This window comes from Somniosus microcephalus, chromosome 13 (assembly GCF_052327205.1).
Source record: "Somniosus microcephalus isolate GS21.2 chromosome 13, FLI_Smic_1.0, whole genome shotgun sequence".
Lineage (NCBI taxonomy): Eukaryota > Metazoa > Chordata > Chondrichthyes > Squaliformes > Somniosidae > Somniosus > Somniosus microcephalus.
The window spans coordinates 31,223,452-31,243,136 of NC_140999.1; the positions used below are offsets into that span (position 1 = coordinate 31,223,452).

Consider the following 19,685-nt stretch of genomic DNA (forward strand, 5'->3'; position numbering starts at 1 on the left):
GTTACTTTGAAAAGAGATTGTGCAACTTTAGCAACTCATAATTAATGTTATAAAAAAAGAAAAAACTCCGAAATAGGAACAGAAAATCGTGAAAGTGCTGTACTCAGGAGGTCTGCCAGTGAAAAGGAAAAACAACCAGGTTAATATTTCAGGTGTAGTCTTTTCAAAAGGGTCGACACTGGAAATGTTAACCCGTCTTTTCTCTTTTCAAATGCTGACTGACCTGCTAATTGACCAGCATTTACTGTTGTTATTTCATCATTAATATTCACTGTTTACAGGGAGCAGCATCTCAATTCGAAGCACACATGGAAAGTGCACATAGCCTCTATGTCTTCATCATAGGTGCAAGTGCAGATGTGGGAGGCCATTACATTCATCCAATCCTAGTTCCCCCCATTGCAGCATTTAACTACATTTCAAGTGATTCCAGAACTTTTACCTCCACTACCCAGAAGACTATATTTTTTTATTCGTTCATGGGATGTGGGCGTTGCTGGCAAGCCAGCATTTATTTCCCATCCCTAATTGCCCTCGAGGAGGTGGTGGTGGGCCACCTTCTTGAACTGCTGCAGTCCGTGTGGTGAAGGTACTCCCACAGCGCTGTTAGGGAGGGAGTTCCAGGTTTTTGACCCAGCGACGATGAAGGAACGGCGATATACTTCCAAGTCAGGATGGTGTGACTTGCAGGGGAGCTTGGAGGTGGTAGTATTCCCATGCGCCTGCTGCTCTTGTCCTTCTAGGTGGGAGAGGTTGTGGGTTTGGGAGGTGCTGCTGAAGAAGCCTTGGTGGGTTGCTGCAGTGCATCTTGTAGATGGTACACACTGCGGCCACGGTACGCCGGTGCTGGAGGGAGTGAACGTTTAAGGTGGTGGATGGGGTGCCAATCAAACGGGCTGCTTTGTCCGGGATGGTGTTGAGCTTCTTTAGTGTTGCTGGAGCTACACTCATCCAGGCAAGTGGAGAGTATTGCATCACACTCCTGACTTGTGCCTTGTAGATGGTGGAAAGGCTTTGGGAAGTCAAGAGGTGAGACACTCATCGCAGAATACCTAGCCTCTGATCTGCTCTTGTTGCCATAGTATTTGTGTGGCTGGTCCAGTTAAGTTACTGGTCAATGGTGACCCCCAGAATATTTATAAGGGGAATTCAGCGATGGTAATGCTATTGAATGTCAAGGGGTGGTGGTTAGACGCTCGCTTGTTGGAGATAGTCATTGCCTGGCACTTGTGTGGCACGAATGTTACCTGCCACTTATCAGCCCAAGCCTGAATGTCATCCAGGTCTTGCTGCATGCAGCATGGACTGCTTCATTATCTGATGAGTTGTGAATGGAACTGAACACTGCAATCATCAGTGAAAATCCCCACTTCTGACCTTATGATGGAGGGAAGGTCAGTGATGAAGCAGCTGAAGATGGTTGGGCCTAGGACACTGCCCTGAGGAACTCCTGCAGCGATGTCCTAGGGCTGTGATGAATGACCTTCAACCACCACAACCATCTCCCTTTGTGCTAGGTATGACTCCAGCCACTGGAGAGTTTTCCCCCCGATTCCCATTGACTTCAGTTTTACTAGAGCTCCTTGATGCCACACTCGGTCAAATGCTGCCTTGATGTCAAGGGCAGTCACTCTCACCTCACCTCTGGAATTCAGCTCTTTCGTCCATGTTTGGACCAAGGCTGTAATGAGGTCTGGAGCAGAGTGGTGCTGGCAGAACCCAAACTGGGCATCAGTGAGCAGGTTATTGGTAAGTGCTGCTTGATATCACTTTCGACGACACCTTCCATCACTTTGCTGATGATTGAGAGCAGACTGATGGGGCGATAATTGGCCAGATTGGATTTGTCCTGCTTTTTGTGGACATTTTTTGTGGACTATTCCAGGTATTAATCACTATTTGCACAAAAAAGTGCATCATTACATTTGTCCTGAGCTTCCTTTTTACCAGTTTGTACCTATTGTGTAAATTTTTGATTTGGGTGATATCAGCGTGGAAACAGTGAGCAGTGGGACATCCACCAGACATGTTGCACACAGTTATTGCTGCCTCAATTTCCATGATTGGGCAATTAGTTTTGCAATGTAATTGCTTGTCTGTTTACCCAGCAGGCTTCCACCAGGAGCTCACATGCACCTGATTGGAATTCCTGAGCACTACAGCAGCTATTTAGAGAGAATAAGAAAGTGCTGAGAAAACTATTTTGGAAGAAAACCCGAGTGTCTTGTTTGGTTATGGAAGGTTCAAGCAGAAGAACTGATGCAGCAAAGGTGGTGCTGTTCCATGAAGTTGATGCAAGGAGGGCCTTCTTTGCTACCCCAGGGCACCCTCCCCAGAGCAGAGCAGAGCAGTACAGCTGGGAGGAAGTGACTGCCAGAGTAAATGTCATCGCCCATGCAAATGTGCAAGAAGATGGCAGACCTGAGGAGAGCTGCTATAGCTTTCTTCTTGGGTTCAGGGGTCAGTTTCTCCCTTAAGTGATCTAACGGTCTTACCTTTACAGTAGTGGACTCACACCACCCTATATCTACTTGTACAATAGCATGATCCAGGGGTGCAATAATGAATCTCCCTTGTGACCTGAATCGGATATGTGTGTTTTTTGCACTTATATTTCTTCGAATCCCTCCAACCGCAGACTGAGTTGACACTAGATGAAGCAAGATTTGATGTGAATCATTAAGCTGCCTTTATGTACAATAAAGTGAAAGCACAAAGCAATAGGCATGATCAGATTCACTTTGTTCAATTGATGCAACTAATCTCCACGTAATAATATAAAAATAATGAACACGCTTTGCTACCCCACTTCAGTTGGTTGTCTTGCTTAAGGGTGGTCTTAAACAGAGAACGCCCCTGCATTTAAATTTTTTGAGTCTGCCTTTTGCTGGGACCTTTCTGCCCCACCAGCTTCTCCACTGAGAAAGCTCGACTGCTGTTTAGCTGTTTGACATTCTGCTTTCTTCCTGACTGTTCAGTCAGAAAAAGTTCAGAAACCTTCTGACACAATGGGGCCGACTTTCCTGAAGCTGTTGGGAAGAAGGCAGGACTACAACTTTCGGGTTTTAGACCCGCCTACTTTGACGCCCGGCCAATCCGTGCGATTTTCCCTTGATTGACCTTGTTGAGCCTGCCCAGCGGGCTCAGCAGGCCAATTAAGAGCCACCCGGCAACAGGTGATGTCACAGACTGCAATTTCATCTGTCAAGAGTTCTTGACAGATGAAATATCAGTGTTTCACAGCTGTTTGAAGCTGTGAAACACTGACAGTCTGAGTTGTAACCTGAGTCCTTCTGCACAGACTCAGTTAGAACTCTCAGCAGCACTCAAAGCTGAAGGCTGTCACTTTTCACAGATCGCAGCTGTTCAGCTTTAAGTGCCGGCTGAGTGATGGGCTCCTGACGGCTACAGGAAGAAAGGTTGTTAAAGGTAAGTAAAAGTTCTTTACACACTTTAGATACACCAAACACACTTACTTTTGCACTCATGCACCCATCACTCACCTGAGCACCGACATCGCGATCCCTCCAACTCCTTCAACCCGACGGCCTGCCTGCTCTAACCTGGCGTGATTTGGAGCCGTCGGGAATCCCACACGAAACCCCTCAAAATAGGGATTAGGCTAAAAACTGCCTGTTAACAGGCAGTTAATTGGCACTAATCCCTTCCCGCCTAGTTTTGGCGGGTCCCAGTGCGGGGCAGGTACCCGCCGCCCCTGAAACTTGCGTGGGGTGGGGTTTTGGGCAGGATGGTGTCGGGACCCCCAAATTCGGGATTTCCCCCCCCGCCACCCCCACACGCCTGAAACCCCGCCTGACGGCTCTAGGAAAATCGACCCCAATGGGTGCAAGGCATACTGCTTATTATTTACAGTCTATAAGGAAACAACATCAAAGCAAGAATCCTAAGTACCACCTAAGACACCCTTTATTTTTAAACTTATTATACTTCTGAAACATAACTTTTAAAGTAACTCTTCTTCAAGTTCTTTCTGTGGTAAACTGATCAAAGGATCCCAAACTGCGACAGGGCGCAATAAAGAATTATCGATCATGGATTGAACTCTAGGACTGAAGTCCAATTGTAGGAGTTGAAAATACTTATCAATACATTTGGTGAAAATTATCTCTGTGTATTGATAAGCCAACTTATCTTCAGTTTGTTCACTGCTGTGTTTTCCACTGTAAGCAAACATGGGGAACTAGACTGCTCAGCATTGTACTTGGGTGGTTTGATACCGCAGATAGATTACTACAATAAAGTGATCTACTGTAATTGGCTAAGAAAGTGGGCATTAACATGTAATAAAAGAGTATATTATTAAAACGGCTTAATAGATCAAAAGTTTGTTCTTAAACAGCCTTTAGTGGTTGGCACTTGCTAATGTCCTATCAATCCACTAACAATTATAATGAATGCTCTAGTACATTTTATGCTTGATTAGGGGACCTTGGCTCTTGCTCTGTGCTTTAATTGACTCACTGTCTTCAAATCTAGCATTAGAATCTCCTGGAACATTCACTATAGCACAACATGGAATTTTTGTCTCAGCTGGTCAATGGTGTGTAATGTTAATACAGCTGGCTACATCCGCATGGGACAGAGATATTGAAGAGCATGCAGGTGTTTGGGACGCCAGGTCAAATGCATGCGAGATAATAATAGCTACATGCCAACATACGGTGCAGTTAACAAATGGGATCAGGAATGCTGAATGACCCACGTTCTACCCTACATAAACTTGAGGTCATCCAAAACTCAGCTGCCCGTGTCCTAACTCGCACCAAGTCCCGTTCACCCATCACCCCAGTGTCACTGACCCACATTGGCTCCCGGTTAAGCAACGCCTCAATTTCAAAATTCTCATCCTTGTTTTCAAATCCATCCATGACCTCGCCCTTCACTAGCTCTGTAATCTCCTCCAGCCCCACAACCCCACCCCCCCAGAGATATCTGCGCTCTTCTAATTCTGGCCTCTTGAGCATCCCTGATTTAATCACTCAACCATTGGTGGCCGTGCCTTCAGCTGTCTAGGCCCTTCGCTCTGGAATTCCCTCCCTAAACCTCCCTTTCCTCCTTTGAAATGCTCCTTAAAACCTACCTCTTTGACCAAGCTCTCTGCCGTAATTTCTCCTTATGTAGCTCGGGTGTCAGTTTTATTTTTATAATGCACCTGTGAAGAGCCTTGGGACATTTTACTACGTTAAAGGCGCTATATAAATACAAGTTGCTGTTGTTGAGATACCTGCTTCTGAGAAAGTCCCCTAGTGCAGGCAATAGATACAAATGGATTAAAAAGCAGGGTTCAAAGCTGTCAAATAAAAGTAATAATTTGCAGAATACAACATCCAACGTGTCACATCGAACATCAATCCCAAATTATTTGCTTCAACTCTCAGTAACTGGATACTAATATTAGGATTCAAAGCCAGCTGAATTGATCAAACTGCAACATGATCACTGCTGTTTGGTTAAGTGATAGAGCATTATGTTCTTCCTGGATAGGTTACTACCTGAGCTAACTCAGAGATAAACTGAGTTACTTCATTTAGTCACAGTAAGCTGCACAATCAGGATTTTGCTTCAGACAGGGCACTACCCGCTGACACTTTCTGTAAGAATACTAATGGAGTCTAACAGCAGTTACTGGACTGAATATTTAATTAATATTGACCACTGAACCCTACCAGCTCCACTGCTCCTTCCTTGATTGGTGCCACTAACTATTTTAAGTTCAGTGATTATCATATTCCAATAAAACCTTCAGGATTCCAGCCAGGAACATTAGCATCCTTCATGCTTTTGAAATTTTTTTTTTAAATTATATTTTCAATGAACTAGATATTATCATCAAATCAGTTTCACAAATACAAGTACGATAGCAAAATACTGCAGATGTTGGAAATCCGAAATAACAACAGAAAATGCTTAACTCCACTCATTTCCTCCAAATCAAAGGTGTTGCCATGGGTACCCGCATGGGTCCTAGCTATGCCTGCCTTTTCGTGGGCTATGTGGAACAATCTTTGTTCCAGTCCTACTCGGGTCCCCTCCCTCACCTCTTTTTCCGATACATTGATGACTGTATCAGTGCCGTTTCCTGCTCTCGCCCCGAACTTGACAATTTCATTCACTTTGCCTCCAATTTCCACCCTTCCCTCACCTTCACATGGTCCATCTCTGACTCTTCCCTTCCCTTCCTCGACTTCTCCGTTTCCATCTCTGGGGATAGGTTATCGACCAATATTTACTACAAGCCCACTGACTCCCACAGCTACCTGGACTACACTTCCTCCCACCCCGCTTCCTGTAAGGACTCTATTCCATTCTCCCAGTTTCTCCGCCTCCGCCGTATCTGCTCCGACGATGCCACCTTCCACACCAGTGCTTCAGACATGTCTTCCTTTTTCCGCAACCGAGGATTCCCCTCTACCGTGGTTGACACTGCCCTCGACCATGTCAGTTCTATCTCCCGCACCTCTGCCCTCACCCCTGCCCCTCCCTCCCGGAACCACGATAGGGTTCCCCTTGTCCTCACCTTTCACCCCACCAGCCTCCACATTCAACGGATCATCCTCCGGCATTTCCGCTACCTCCAAAGTGATCCCACCACCAAACGTATCTTCCCCTCCCCTCCCCTTTCAGCATTCCGCAGGGACCGCTCTCTCCGAGACACCCTAGTCCACTCCTCTATCACCCCAAACAGCCCTTCCCCTTCGCCTGGCACCTTCCCGTGCAAGCGGAGGAGATGTAACACCTGCCCCTATACCTCCCCCCTCCCCACTGTCCAGGGCCCCAAACACCCCTTCCAGGTGAAACAGCGATTTACTTGTACTTCTCGCAATCTAGTATACTGTATTCGCTGCTCACGATGCGGTCTCCTCTACATTGGGGAGACCAAACGCAGATTGGGTGACCGCTTTGCGGAACACCTCCGTTCAGTCTGTAAGGGTGACCCCGAGCTTCCGGTCGCCTGTCATTTCAATTCACCGCTCCATTCCCACTCGGACCTCACCGTCCTTGGCCTCTTGTACTGTTCCACGGAAGCTCAACGTAAACTCGAGGAACAGCACCTCATCTTCCGATTAGGCAGTCTGCAGCCTTCCGGTCTCAATATCGAGTTCAACAATTTCAGATCATAACCTCGGCCCCTATTTCATTTTCACTTATATTTTTCCACTCCTTTCCTTTCCGCCCCCCCCCTTTCCTTTTGTTTCTCTCTCACACCTGGCAGCTATCTTTTGCCCTGCCAGTACACTTTACACCTAATCACAGCCTATTACCATCTCATCTAGCTTCTAATCTCTTTTACTTCTTTTGGTTCTTTTATTCTTTTGTCCGATCGCAGCCCTGCCTTCGATCTAGTTCCTTTTCTCTCCAGTTTTGAAGAAGGGTCAAACCCGAAACGTCAACTCAAATTTCTCTCCACGGATGTTGTCTGACTTGCTGAGTTTTTCCAGCATTTTCTGTTGTTATTTCACAAATACAAGATTCATTTTGCAAATTTAAAAACAGGTATGTCGAAAAATATGATTTTGCAATAAAATTAGCTTTGAAAGAAGATTTTTTTTTTTAAAGGCTGTATTAAATCTCTCCTTTCGCCCAGCCCCAGCCAGATCCAAGGACAGCACTGGGGCTGCCTTACCCCTCGATCGAGTTTACACTGCTCGAATACTAACCACATTCTGTTCCGAAGCTTGTGTCCAATGGGGCAAGATCTTGGGGGTGAAATTCCTGTCTTTCATTCCTGGTTTCATTCTTATCTATCCAGTCATAGTCATAGAATCACCTGCAATGGCCTCTCTTCCCACTCCCACACCGTTACCTCTGGTGTCCCCCAAGGATTTATTCTTGGCCCCCTCCTATTTCTCATCTACATGCTGCCTCTCGGCGACATCATCCGAAAACAAAACGTCAGGTTCCACATGTACGCTGACGACACCGCACCACCATCTCTCTTGACCCCTCCACTGTCTCTAAATTGTCAGACTGCTTGTCCAACATTCAGTACTGGATGAGCAGAAATTTCCTCCAACTAAATATTGGGAAGACCGAAGCCATTGTCTTCAGGCCCCGCCACAAGCTCTGTTCCCTAGTTACCGACTCCAGCCCTCTAACTGACAACTGTCTGATGCTGTACCAGACTGTTGGCAACCTTGATGTCGTATTTGACCCTGAGATGAGCTTCCGAGCACATATCCGCGCCAACACTAAGACCGCCTATTTCCACCTCACCCAACTCCGCCCCCACCCCCCCCATCCCTTATCCCATCTGCTGCTGAAACCCTCATTCATGCCTTTGTTACCTCCAGACTTGACTATTCCAACGCACGCCTGGCCGGCCTCCCATCTTTCACCCTCCATAAACTTAAGCTCATCCAAAACTCTGATGCCCGTACCTTAACTCGCACCAAGTCCCATTTACCAATCACTCCTGTGCTACATTGGCTCCCAGTTAAGCAACACCTTGATTTTAAAATTCTCATCCTTATTTTCAAATCCCTCTATGGCTTTGGCCCTCCCCATCTCTGTAACCTCACCCAGCCCTACAATCCTCCGAGATATCTGTGATCCTCCAATTCTGGCCTCTTGTGCATCCTCAATTTTAATCGCTCCACCATTGGCAGCCATGCCTTCAGATGACAAGCCCCTAAGTCTGGAATTCCCTTCCTAAACCGCTCCGCCTCTCTTTCCTTCTTTAAGACGTTCCTTAAAACCTACCTCATTGACCAAGCTTTTGGTCATCTGCCCTAATATCTCCTTATGTGGCTCGGTGTCAAGTTTGGTTCGGTAACGCTCCTGTGAAGCGCCTTGGGACGTTTTACTACGTTAAAGGTGCTATATAAATGCAAATTGTTGTTGTTCACTAAAGTTAACAAAATGTAGATGCGAGTGTAACACTTTTCATTCATGGCTACTTATTTGCTAAAATAAGCAATGAGAGGAAATCCCCCCCCCCCCAACCCTCCCAGTGTGTCTCAGTATGAGTTTGATAAAATGAGGAGATAGGAATGAGAGTTATACAATAGTCCACATATTTGATTCAATCAGTAAAAACTTGCCAATGCAAACAGGACTTACAGATGATTGGTAGTATTACTTCATTTTCTACCAGCATGAACTGTTTCTGAGGCTAAACCAGCTCACCTTATCCCACAGCTCCCTGTGCCCAGGATCTGAAATGCTACTTTTGACCAGACACATCGATACAGCTGAAACATGATCAATATGTTCTGAATCAGTAACCTGATCTAGTACATGCAGTACCTGATATAAAGCCAGCAGCTGCTCCTGCCATTTACTGTAGCAAAGCCATGTGATTTCTTGGTCAACAATCTACAGTACTTGTCAAGTTTATAAATCGAAAATAAGCTGACGAGAGATCTGTTATGCTGATCTAGGTGAAGAGCCCTTCGAAAAGAATGGCTGGAGCTTAAGGGACTTAAAAACCATTGGTCAGGATGAACCCAGGGAAGACGGGGGTTAATTTGAACTGTTACTGTTGTTCAAGTGGAAGTCATTTAATATCAGAAGAACGTTCTGCCAATGCATTATGTGTCATAACCGAATATCACCAATAGCTAATAGCTGTTTGCATGTAGTACACCTGGAGCAGTTAGGTGTTTTTGTAATTTGCACATAAATTACACCATTTAGAGCTTCTCTCTGTTAAGTAAACAAAATTCCCTTTAGCAAGTTAAAATTTACCCCAATTTGTCCAGAAACAAATCAATGGCTCAGGTTTTGCTGCCAAAATAATAGTGAAGCTAATGGTGGTGGTTATTATTTAGGCACAAATAGTACAGCAATTTCAGGCAGATGCGCGCAGTTAAACTCAAATATCCAAAAGTTGCTGTCCGAGTTGCGCTGCTCTGCCGTTAGCTTCGGGAAAACGGCATCTTGTAGTCTGCCTCATCATTGAAACGCACTGAGCGGCGTGAAGTTGCTGTATTTGCGCAGTAGATGCAAACTAAACTCGGCCCAAAAAGTTAAGTCTCGTCCATTTCAGTCTAAGTACCCTTTTAACAATGTGATAAATGTTAATTACTGCCAATCAACCTCTCTGGCACTGAAAATGAACTATTACAAATGTGAAGTCTCATTCCTTCAGGTTTTAATTGTTGTTGCAGATTTTGGAAATGTAAAATGTTAAAAGTTTTCTTACTTTTCCTTTCTGCTGTTTTTTTCTCTCTCTCTTAATTCAATCCTTCTTTCCCTCTCTTTTGCTGACCTCGGCCGGTCCGTGGCGGCTGACATCGGTGGCGGGTCCCGACCCCGCTGCTGCCTCCATCCCGGCCTCGGAAATGAATGTCCTTTGATTGGGCTTGTTAAGCCCTCCCAGCACATTTGCCGGCCAATTAGAGGAAGTGGGTCTGGTGATGTCATTTGATGACGTGTCATCAGCCAGTTCCTTAAAGGGACCATGGCCAACTTTATTTTGACATTTGTGCTGTCAGTGTTCTACAACATTGAGGTGCTACAAACAATGACAATCACTGCACAGAGGTGCAGGGCTGTACCCAGGCTTTCCCATGATGCCCTCCACATGCTTACAGAGGGAGTCACAGCACGCAGGGAGGTCCTCTTCCCTTCCCATGGGCAGAAGAGGCCTCCCCAGTGAGGAAGAGCTTGTGGTTGAGGGAAGATATCTCTGTAAGGTGGGGTTTGAAGCTGTCAACTCAACAGCTAAGTCAATGGCCACTGAACTCCCGCCTCAGCTTAACAGATGTGATCACCGAGCAGCGAGGACCCCGTGGGCGAGCACTTAAAATCAAAAGGTGAGCTCAAATGTGTTCTTAATCATCTCTAAACAAGATCTGACATCGGTGAAAGGCGCGTGGCGGCGGGTTCACAGCGGACCTGCAGGCCCAAGAGCCGAAGTCTCCGAAGCCCAGGAGCCAGCAGGTGGGTTCGGATTTTTTTCAGGTTGGAGGCGTGCTCCAGAGCTACGCCTCCGTCCGCAAATTCCGGCCTGTTGTCAATGTACTGAATGTGCCCAAGACGTGCATTCTGCTGAAGAGCCGTCTCTTCCTTATTCCCAGAGTTGTATCCAATGCTCAAAGTCCTGTACGTATGAAATCATACCCTGGCACATACATGAGCAAAGCAAGTTTTTTTGTACAGTACTTAACACAAAAAATCCTCAGCATCACTGAATCAAACTTAAATCACATTTAAAATCAGGTCCAGAAGAGCGAACACTATTGTCCCACTCTTATTCACTATTGGCATTAAAGCTAGCTCCAAACTAATTTTTACCATGTACCATAAGTGTAACATTTCAGATTTCATAGTGTTGCTCAGTTCTTGGTGCCATTTAAGTATATACATTTTATAAACTTAATCTCTCCCCAATGTTGTATCCCTGCCAACACTTTCATGTTCTGTTTTTGAGCTGAACACTATGATTAGCCTTTTCTATCCCTGTATAACCCGGCCTGACAGCTGAGAAATTCCGTTTTAAATCTGAACCATCCAAGCAGACATTACATTTTTCTGTTTGAATATTTCATTGAATAGTTTCAATTTGCACATTGCATTCAATCATATTACCCAATTTTCACACACCAACTACCAGGTATAGTGCTATGGGAACTTGGTGATCTCATATACACCGAGGTATAATTCCCAGCTCTGTTACTCCACAAGGAAAATCTCTGGGTTAACAAAAGACACAACAGCAGCGCAGATCTGACAGCTGTGCCTGCTAACCCTACAGTGGTTAGCTAATAGCGAGTAGCAGAATGGCCAGAATTTGATCCAAGGTGCCTGGCAGGTTTTTGGTTGATTACAGCAGTTCAATGGTACTGCCAGTGAACTGTCTACGGCTGTGGGATCGAGTCCCAGGATGGCCTGACACTCAAATCCATCTGCTCGAGTTGTGAATGAGTTTTGTCAGTTCTCACCCAATCTACTAGAGTGAAAGCCTGTGGCAGGATCCCATACTGGGGAAGTTAAAACTGACATCGTTGGCTCCCCACACTGTGAGCATTGTGGATTCCAGAGACAAGGCTATCCTGGCTTCCAAGCTGTGGGAGGCTGCAGGGAAATAAGCTGATCCTGCAGAGGAAGTATTAAAAATAAAAAGTGAGCGTATTTAGGATTAGAATAAAGTAAAACTAAAATGTATGCTCAACTCCAGAACCTGCTAGATAATTCATATTTGCCCAAATCAAAATATTTATCCTTCTTTGAGAAACTGCAGCTGCAGATTAACACTTCTTATTCTAGGATTGTATCCAATTATCTGCTCCAGTAAAAAGAAAGCTTAATTTGCCAATGCAATTCATCTCCTCCAGAGGCATTGCACAGTCTGGAGATTAACGAATATCCTGTAGCTGGCATGTTGTAACCAGCCAGCTAATGTCTGTGATATTCGTTTAAATGGGGACCCAGTTACACAAAGGGAATTTCACAAATATAACTGCAGGTTTGAAGTTATCCAAAAGAGGATTCAAAACCGCACTTCTTACAAAAGTACCTCTCTGGGATGACGCTGCTGAATTGCCCCAATTAGACTAGTTTCCCTAAAGATGCTCAATTTTTTGTAAGGGGGGGGGGGGGGGGAAGGGGGGCGCAATGCACTGAATTAACTACCATGAATTTATTTCATACTATTTTTGATGAAAGTGAAAAATGTGTCCTATTATTGTTTTGTATGCTTTTGTAAACTAACATAACAAAAATCAAAGTATTTTCTTTCCTGTCTCTTTAAAACTACTGCCACCTGCTCCCTGTCCTCCACCAGTCTAGAATACCAATGAGGATAAACTCTGACCTTGTGTTCGGTTAAGATCATTCATTTGGAATGATAATTTATGCACTCAGTTGTGGCGAGCAACGTCTCTCATTCTGCAGAGGAGACTGTATAATAACTGCTTGTAGTTTGCAACTAAATAAACGGGCTGCATGTTTGAAGTGTCTGGACAGCCCATTGACTGCCGGGAAGTGTTTCGGGAAGTTATTCGATCCCTGTGAAATCGGTTGAGCAAGCAAAGCATTTTTGCTAATGATCTGCTGAAATTAATATTCTTGTGTTTCGTCTGATAACCCAACTTCATTTGCCAATTGTGTTAATGAATGTTGATATCGTCAATGTTTGCTTGTAGTCTAACATCAACAATAAATTACTGGATAAAAAAGGCCATCTCTTTGGATTCAGGGGGAGGGTCCCCACTGAATCCTGACAAAGGAAAGATCTCAAGAACTCAAAATATAGTGCTGGAGAAAGCCAGCATATTATCTTTGGAATTTTGTTGTTTAAACTGAAGACTATACCTCAAATTCTGCAGAGATAGATGCATAAAAAGGGTAAAATTAACCTCTTATGCTCTTAATCTTTGACTATCATTGCAAACTATACTGTTTAGTGTTGCCTGTTTACAATGTTTATTTCTGCTTCTCAAATTGTAAGTAAATATTTTACTCACTTTAGCTTGTCAAAGCTGTAAGCTGTGTTTTGATATTCCACCTACCAAGGCAGTTCTAAACATCGTACATAAAGTCCAGTGTGCAGATTACTGCAATTGGGTAATTGCTAACTCAGATCACCCACCATCTGCAAGGGTAGACTATGTAAAGGTACAGCTTCTGAATCGTGGGGGATGAGGACACCGGATTAGAAAGGTTGTGAAACCACAAAGAGAAAATGGGATTAAAACATTACTTAAATCATCTGACTGCTGTACGCAAAAGGCAGACAACACAAGCTGACTCTGAGGTAACAATACAAACTCCAGCCATCCTAATGTCAAGATAACTGGCATTTGTTGAATTGCACAGTTTGTCGAGAGATTAGTTAAAAGTTTTTCCAATATTTCGGTTTTACTTGTAGGCTTTTAGAAAAACCATAGTTCATAGCAGGCCCTGCGCCAATGTTACCATTCTGCTGGTTTACTTCCTACCTCCGTGTTGCACATGATACAAAGCATGTCAAGAGTAAGAATCACTATCTTGTTCTGAACAGTGCACAATTCATTGTAAGCTCTGAATGATATCCCTTTGAGCCAGGTTAATTGATTTTTGTTTTCTTGAATCACAATCTACTCACAAATCCAACAATAAGGTTTTTGTTTCTGGGCCGTTATCTTTAATGGGCTGAATAATGCACTGATCTTAATATTCGCAACATGCTGGTCTTGGTATTCTGACAGTATAATAAATTCTGCAGCCATCATAATTTGATGCGGTGCGACAGTATTTCCTAGCTGCTGAAGATTCTACTGGAGTAACATTGTGAAGAAATGGCCGGAGTAGAGGAGAAGCAATTAGTACAGAACAGTTTGTGACAATCATCACTGGGTGTACAGAAGACTTCTCTACACAGATCAGTATGACTAGAATCTAGAAAATGCTCAACACAAATGACTAATCCAAACTAAGCCTTACACTGATGCGTATCTTTTAGTTAATTTACTCATCTTTTCACAAGTAAACTTGAAATAAAGGGCAATGAAAGCACTGGCCAAGGAAAGACTTGATTTTCATTTAGATAAAGTGGCGGAAGGCAGGGTGCTCAGTCCCAGAGTATCTAACCTTTTAACTCTGCTGTTGTTCTTGTGGGTTTGCACAATGCAAATTGGTCATTAATCTTGAGCATGAAGCCAGAGGCTGCTGATAAAGGTGGTCTGAAACCTTTGATGAAATGTCAGTAAAGTTGCACAATGACAACTGAAGCATATTTATGTTGAAGTGCTGTCAGTGATGATGTGTTGAAGGGAAACTCCAGCAATGTTATGAAAGTATATTACTGGATTGTTTGTCACTCACTAACCAACATTACAGCTCTTGTTATAATGGTCCTGAAAGGAGAAAAAGGTTAAATATTAAAAAAGGTGTGGCAGACTTTTTTTAAAAGAAGGTATTTTCCAAAATGTCTCAAGATTTGATGAAGTAAATGAGCAATTCCACTTTACTCTGTGTGTGTGTGTTGAACGGGGTGAGAAGACTGCTTTCATGAAACACTGTGTGAGAGTAGAGACTCCTGTTTGATCTAGCTCAATTATATCATTGCTAATGAAATGACATGTTAATCACACACCAAACAGCCTCTTACATTATGAAGATACAAAAATAGATACATTTCTTACATAACATTTGGTGTGTGTTGTTTTTCACTCAAGATAACAGAAATTAGAAGTAAGGTTTAGTAATACAACTTTTGGGTTATCAAGAGCTTTCCCAGTTATGATTCACAGCACCATGCTGTTTGTGAGCTGAATTGTGTTGTGCAATTCCTCATCCAAAATGGCTGCTAATTTCTTTTACTATAAAATCTTCCCAAAACAGGCAATTATTTTAATTTTACTTCACCCTGAAGTGCTACTTGTGGAGTGAGCCTTGGCTTAGTGCTCACCTGCCTCTGAGTCAGCACATTATGGGTTCGAGCCCCACTCCAAACAGCCTCAGTGAGCGGAGATGAGAGTTCCGGTCTCTGAATACTGGGCTGACCAATAGGAGTGGAGTGTCTCCTCCCCCATCGCAGTTCCGGCAAGGAGACCAGTACTCCGGCTTCTGAATATTGGGCTGACATCTAGCGGGGGTACTGACGACCAATAGGAGTGGAGTGACTATCCCCCTCCCCCATCACAACTAGCTGGTCCCCCCTGATCAGATTAACAATCTGTCCACTTATAAAGGGGTGTCCATTACAGAAATAATCCAGAGCATGATCTGCTGGATGTAAAAGCAGAGGAAGCAATGGGTTGCCTCATGTGCTACTCGGCACAGGAGAGAGGAAGAGCAGTTGCATTGCCATCACTTCCTGGATCATCATATAACCTCCCCATCTTGACGGAGACCACTTAAACTGTCTCCATCTCCTTTCTCCTCTTCCCCATCACTATATATTAAAAAAGCCTTGGGCCCTGCATTGCCCTGATCACGTTCCCTGGTAACCAACACCTCTCTAACTTGTCAACTTACCTACCTGTTTGACTCGCATCTCTCCAAAGACTAGTAGAGTGTTATCTAGCCCCTTTATCAGATATCTGAACTATTACTTCACATCTCCAAATTTTGCCCACGTGGGGAAACAATTATTTAAAATATAGAAAATCTAAGTTGTACAGCATGTGTTAGACGCAAAATAAATGATGCCAAGTGTTTTCTAAAGAAATAAACTACCTCTTGCTGTTGAATTACAAAACTCATTCACCTGTAATGAGGTCCAATAGCATTCAGTGTGTTTATTTCTTAGTATGCCATTGTTTCTTATCTGCTCTATATGGGTCTTTAAACAAACAATCAAACAGCAAATACAGAGAAATCCTTGCACAAGATATGCTGGTAAACCTGCCTGCTGCTAACAAATAACCTGAAAGGTGAGAGCAGTTACTGAGTGAGAGAGACTTGCCAAGTTCAACTGACACCACACCCCAAATTATAAGTGCTTTAAGGACAACAGATAATATTTTATCTCTTACAGTATGAAATCACAGTATCCCTTATTTTTCCAATTAAGAGCAGTAAAGCAATGCTGTGCCGGGAAGAACAGCACAGGGATATTACAGTCTTTGTTGTTTTACACTGATTCAGCCCAGAATTTGTGCACTGCACCCTCTGTAAGAAAAACTCTTATTCAAGATTTGGTAGACATTTTGGTCCTCAGTACTTCTATAGAACATATAGTGGATTAGCAGTTTGATACCAGCTAGTGTGTGAATTGGGTTAGCCCAGAAGCATATGTAAACAAGGCGGTGTCCTTTCCAGCTCAGATCAGAATGGAAAGTCACCTCGCAGTGTAAATGAGGCTTTTGATAAGCTCATATGTGAACAAAATGGATATTGTCTCTTTAACCTCTGAATTTGAAATGTACTTCACTTGCAGAACTGAGAGGCTCTTATTTGCATCCAGTTAATGCAGTCCCACAGGAATCGAGGGGGCTGATTGCACAGGAACATGAAGTTCCAGGAAAGCAAACCTCCATTAAAATAACTTACACACTAAAAAAAATCAAATTTTATGTTTTAATACTAGATAAAAGCATTAAAATTGCCACGCTAGAAATCACTGCCATCAATATTAGCAGATGAATATTTAATACAGTCGGGTTCACTATCTTAATGTAGGCATTAATCTGTTTATTTTAAATGAGTTAACGCTTTGGCTAAAACAGCAAAAAGAGAAATATTTTTCAACACGTTACGTGTTAGTTTACTAATATTAGTAACACTAATTTCTAAGCTATAGTGGGTTCCCTTAATTCTGTAGTACATATGGTCACATAGAATACTTGTAATCTAGCAGACTCTATCTTTGACAAGATTTGAGGGGCAGCCTGGTTTCAACCAGAACATAATTCTGTGAGTTATGAGAATTTGTTAACAATGTTTTTCATAATTCCTTATAATCTAGTCGTTAATCAGGTAAAAAAAAAAGTGCTTAACAAACTATGGCAGTTTAAAGGTACACAATTGGGCTCGGATTAAAATAGTTTTAAATAACTGACCTGTAAAATCAAAACTTTAGCACCCAAAATAACATTTCATTATACTAATGAAGCATTTCTCCATCAGGCTCTTGACACATTCAGGTAGTGTTTTTCCATGTGAATGCCACTTGCTACAGTTTGGCAATGGGACCTTGTCAGTTTTGTTTTGCCCGTTATTTATGCAGGGTTTCTGCAGACGCTCATGCCCAGTGCAATATAATGTAATCAGTTAGTGAGATCACCATTTTAAAAAGCATAACTTTTGTACAAACAATCTTTGCAAGCTTTTCACAGTGACTGTAGAGTGCTACGGTGGAGAAAAGGCACAAGTTAAACCTTGAAAACTAATCATGCTGTCACTTACCTCTTTCTTGCACAAAGTATGCCAAGTATAAATCAAGTTCCTTAACTGAAACACTTATGTGATGGGGCTGCACACACAGCATGGGGTGACTACACTGCTGTGACTTCACCAGACGCTCTCCATCAGTACTTTCCAAAGGGATCCCTTTAAACAGGATCACCATCACCAGATCCAACCTCCAAACTTTATCCGCTTGCCGTAAACAATCGATGCGTCTTATTTTGCCTTTCTGGTCCGGATTGGAGAGAACACAGCAGGGAGCCTTCTTCCCAGTGATGGTCAGCACGAAATCCTCGCGGTACTCAGGACGGATGTCCTTGCGCAGCTTTGCAAGCAGCCTCGAGGCCCACTTCTGCTTCACCTCCGCTTTCTCATTCAGCAACTCATCTTTCACTGCTCTCTCTTCATCCTTTGTCATCCGCTTTTCGTGCTTCTTGAAGTACTTTCGTTTTCGAGCTTGTAGGTTGAACCACGTGTAGGCAAATGCACGAACATGTGGAAGAAGTGCCTCGATGAATGGATGAAATTCATCCTGATAAGAGATAACACAGTTTCAGACGCAGTGGTTAATAACTTTGGGCATCCTTCTTATATTTTATATTGGCAGGTCATTATAGCAATATATAAGAGTTACAAAAGATTTTGGAAAAGCTCTCCCAGATACTTGTCAGTAATCATAGTAATCAGGTGACATAAATATTATACATGTGCCGCAAACATGTCGTCATGGGAATATAGCTCTGCAATTGTAAGTGAAAGATTTTCTCACCTACTCTTTTGGAACACCTCCAGTGTTAAGAGCTCTTGCTATTTTACTGAACAAATCTTTAACCAACTTTACATCTGAATGTAGAAACAAATATGCAGCATGAATTTTAATCAGCTTTGTCCAGCTCTGATCTCTCTCTGGACTAGGAAGTCTCATTAAACAGGGATCTGTGACCCTTTTCCTAATGTTTGGTTTCTGTCACCTTTCAGAATTTCAGATTAACAGAACAGATAAAACATATTCTCAGTATTGGGCAACGCCTTCCTCGGCAATCTAACTGCTGACTATTGTGCTATCTTGTGACAGTCCTACCTACTAAACAAACATCCTGTTACTGTGTTGTCATTTAAGGATACAGCACACAAATGCACATTTAAAAACACAGTACATCATTTTATGTACGGTGCGGTTATATTGTAAGTACCGGTTTGAGAGAGGTACCTACGGATAGTGATGCAGTTATACTGCCACCTCCACATCGTGCAGTAAGGCAGGTGGAGCTTGTCAAATTAATGCTTGCACACCTGGGCATCTAAATGCCGGGTAGGTTTTCAGTGTTATTGAAGAATCTATGGGACAGCTCATTCTTTAGAAATGACTAAAGTTTAAAACAGAAATTTAACGAATCTGCTTGGTCACATCAGCTATACTACAGCCAATGAGAAGCCAAAGCTACCACCTCAACACTTACTTACGCCACTGGTTAAAATACAACGCACCATCAGTCCAGTGACTTCACTCCTTAGTTAGTTAAACTACAGTACATCTGCTGAAGTTACAGGAAAACGATAACCAAGCAATTCAAAATATGCAAAAAAGAAACCCTAGCTAATAGAATTGAACTAAACCAGTAACTTGTTAAACCATTCCCAGTTTGATCATAGTTTATGATGGAACAAGTGTTGGATTTGTACCAGTGGTTATTGAATAAAAACATACCAGACAAGGAAATCTTGTTCTGTCACTACTCATCACTATGCATGGTGATATCCCTTTTAAGGTGTTGAGGATTTCAGTCTAATACAAAACTAATGCTGTGAATTGAAGCTTGTTATTTTACAGCATTCCACTCTTTTGCTTTTATCGAACAAAGAACCGAAGTTCTGAACAGATGTCCATT

The 19,685-nt window shown here is 43.1% G+C and overlaps 1 protein-coding gene across 4 annotated transcripts in view; it reads right to left on the reverse strand.

Moving 5' to 3' along the window:
* nfic (nuclear factor I/C) overlaps positions 1-19,685 on the reverse strand; it is a 482,744-nt gene that overhangs the window by 425,447 nt on the left and 37,612 nt on the right. For all 4 annotated transcript variants that reach the window (XR_015080544.1, XR_015080545.1, XM_086004725.1 and 1 more), the window contains one exon: positions 17,797-18,328. Coding sequence is in view for 2 of the 4 variants with exons in the window: in XM_086004725.1 (XP_085860851.1) it covers positions 17,797-18,328 (532 nt within the window). In the remaining 2 variants the exon portion in view is untranslated. The remainder of the gene's footprint in view (positions 1-17,796; positions 18,329-19,685) is intronic.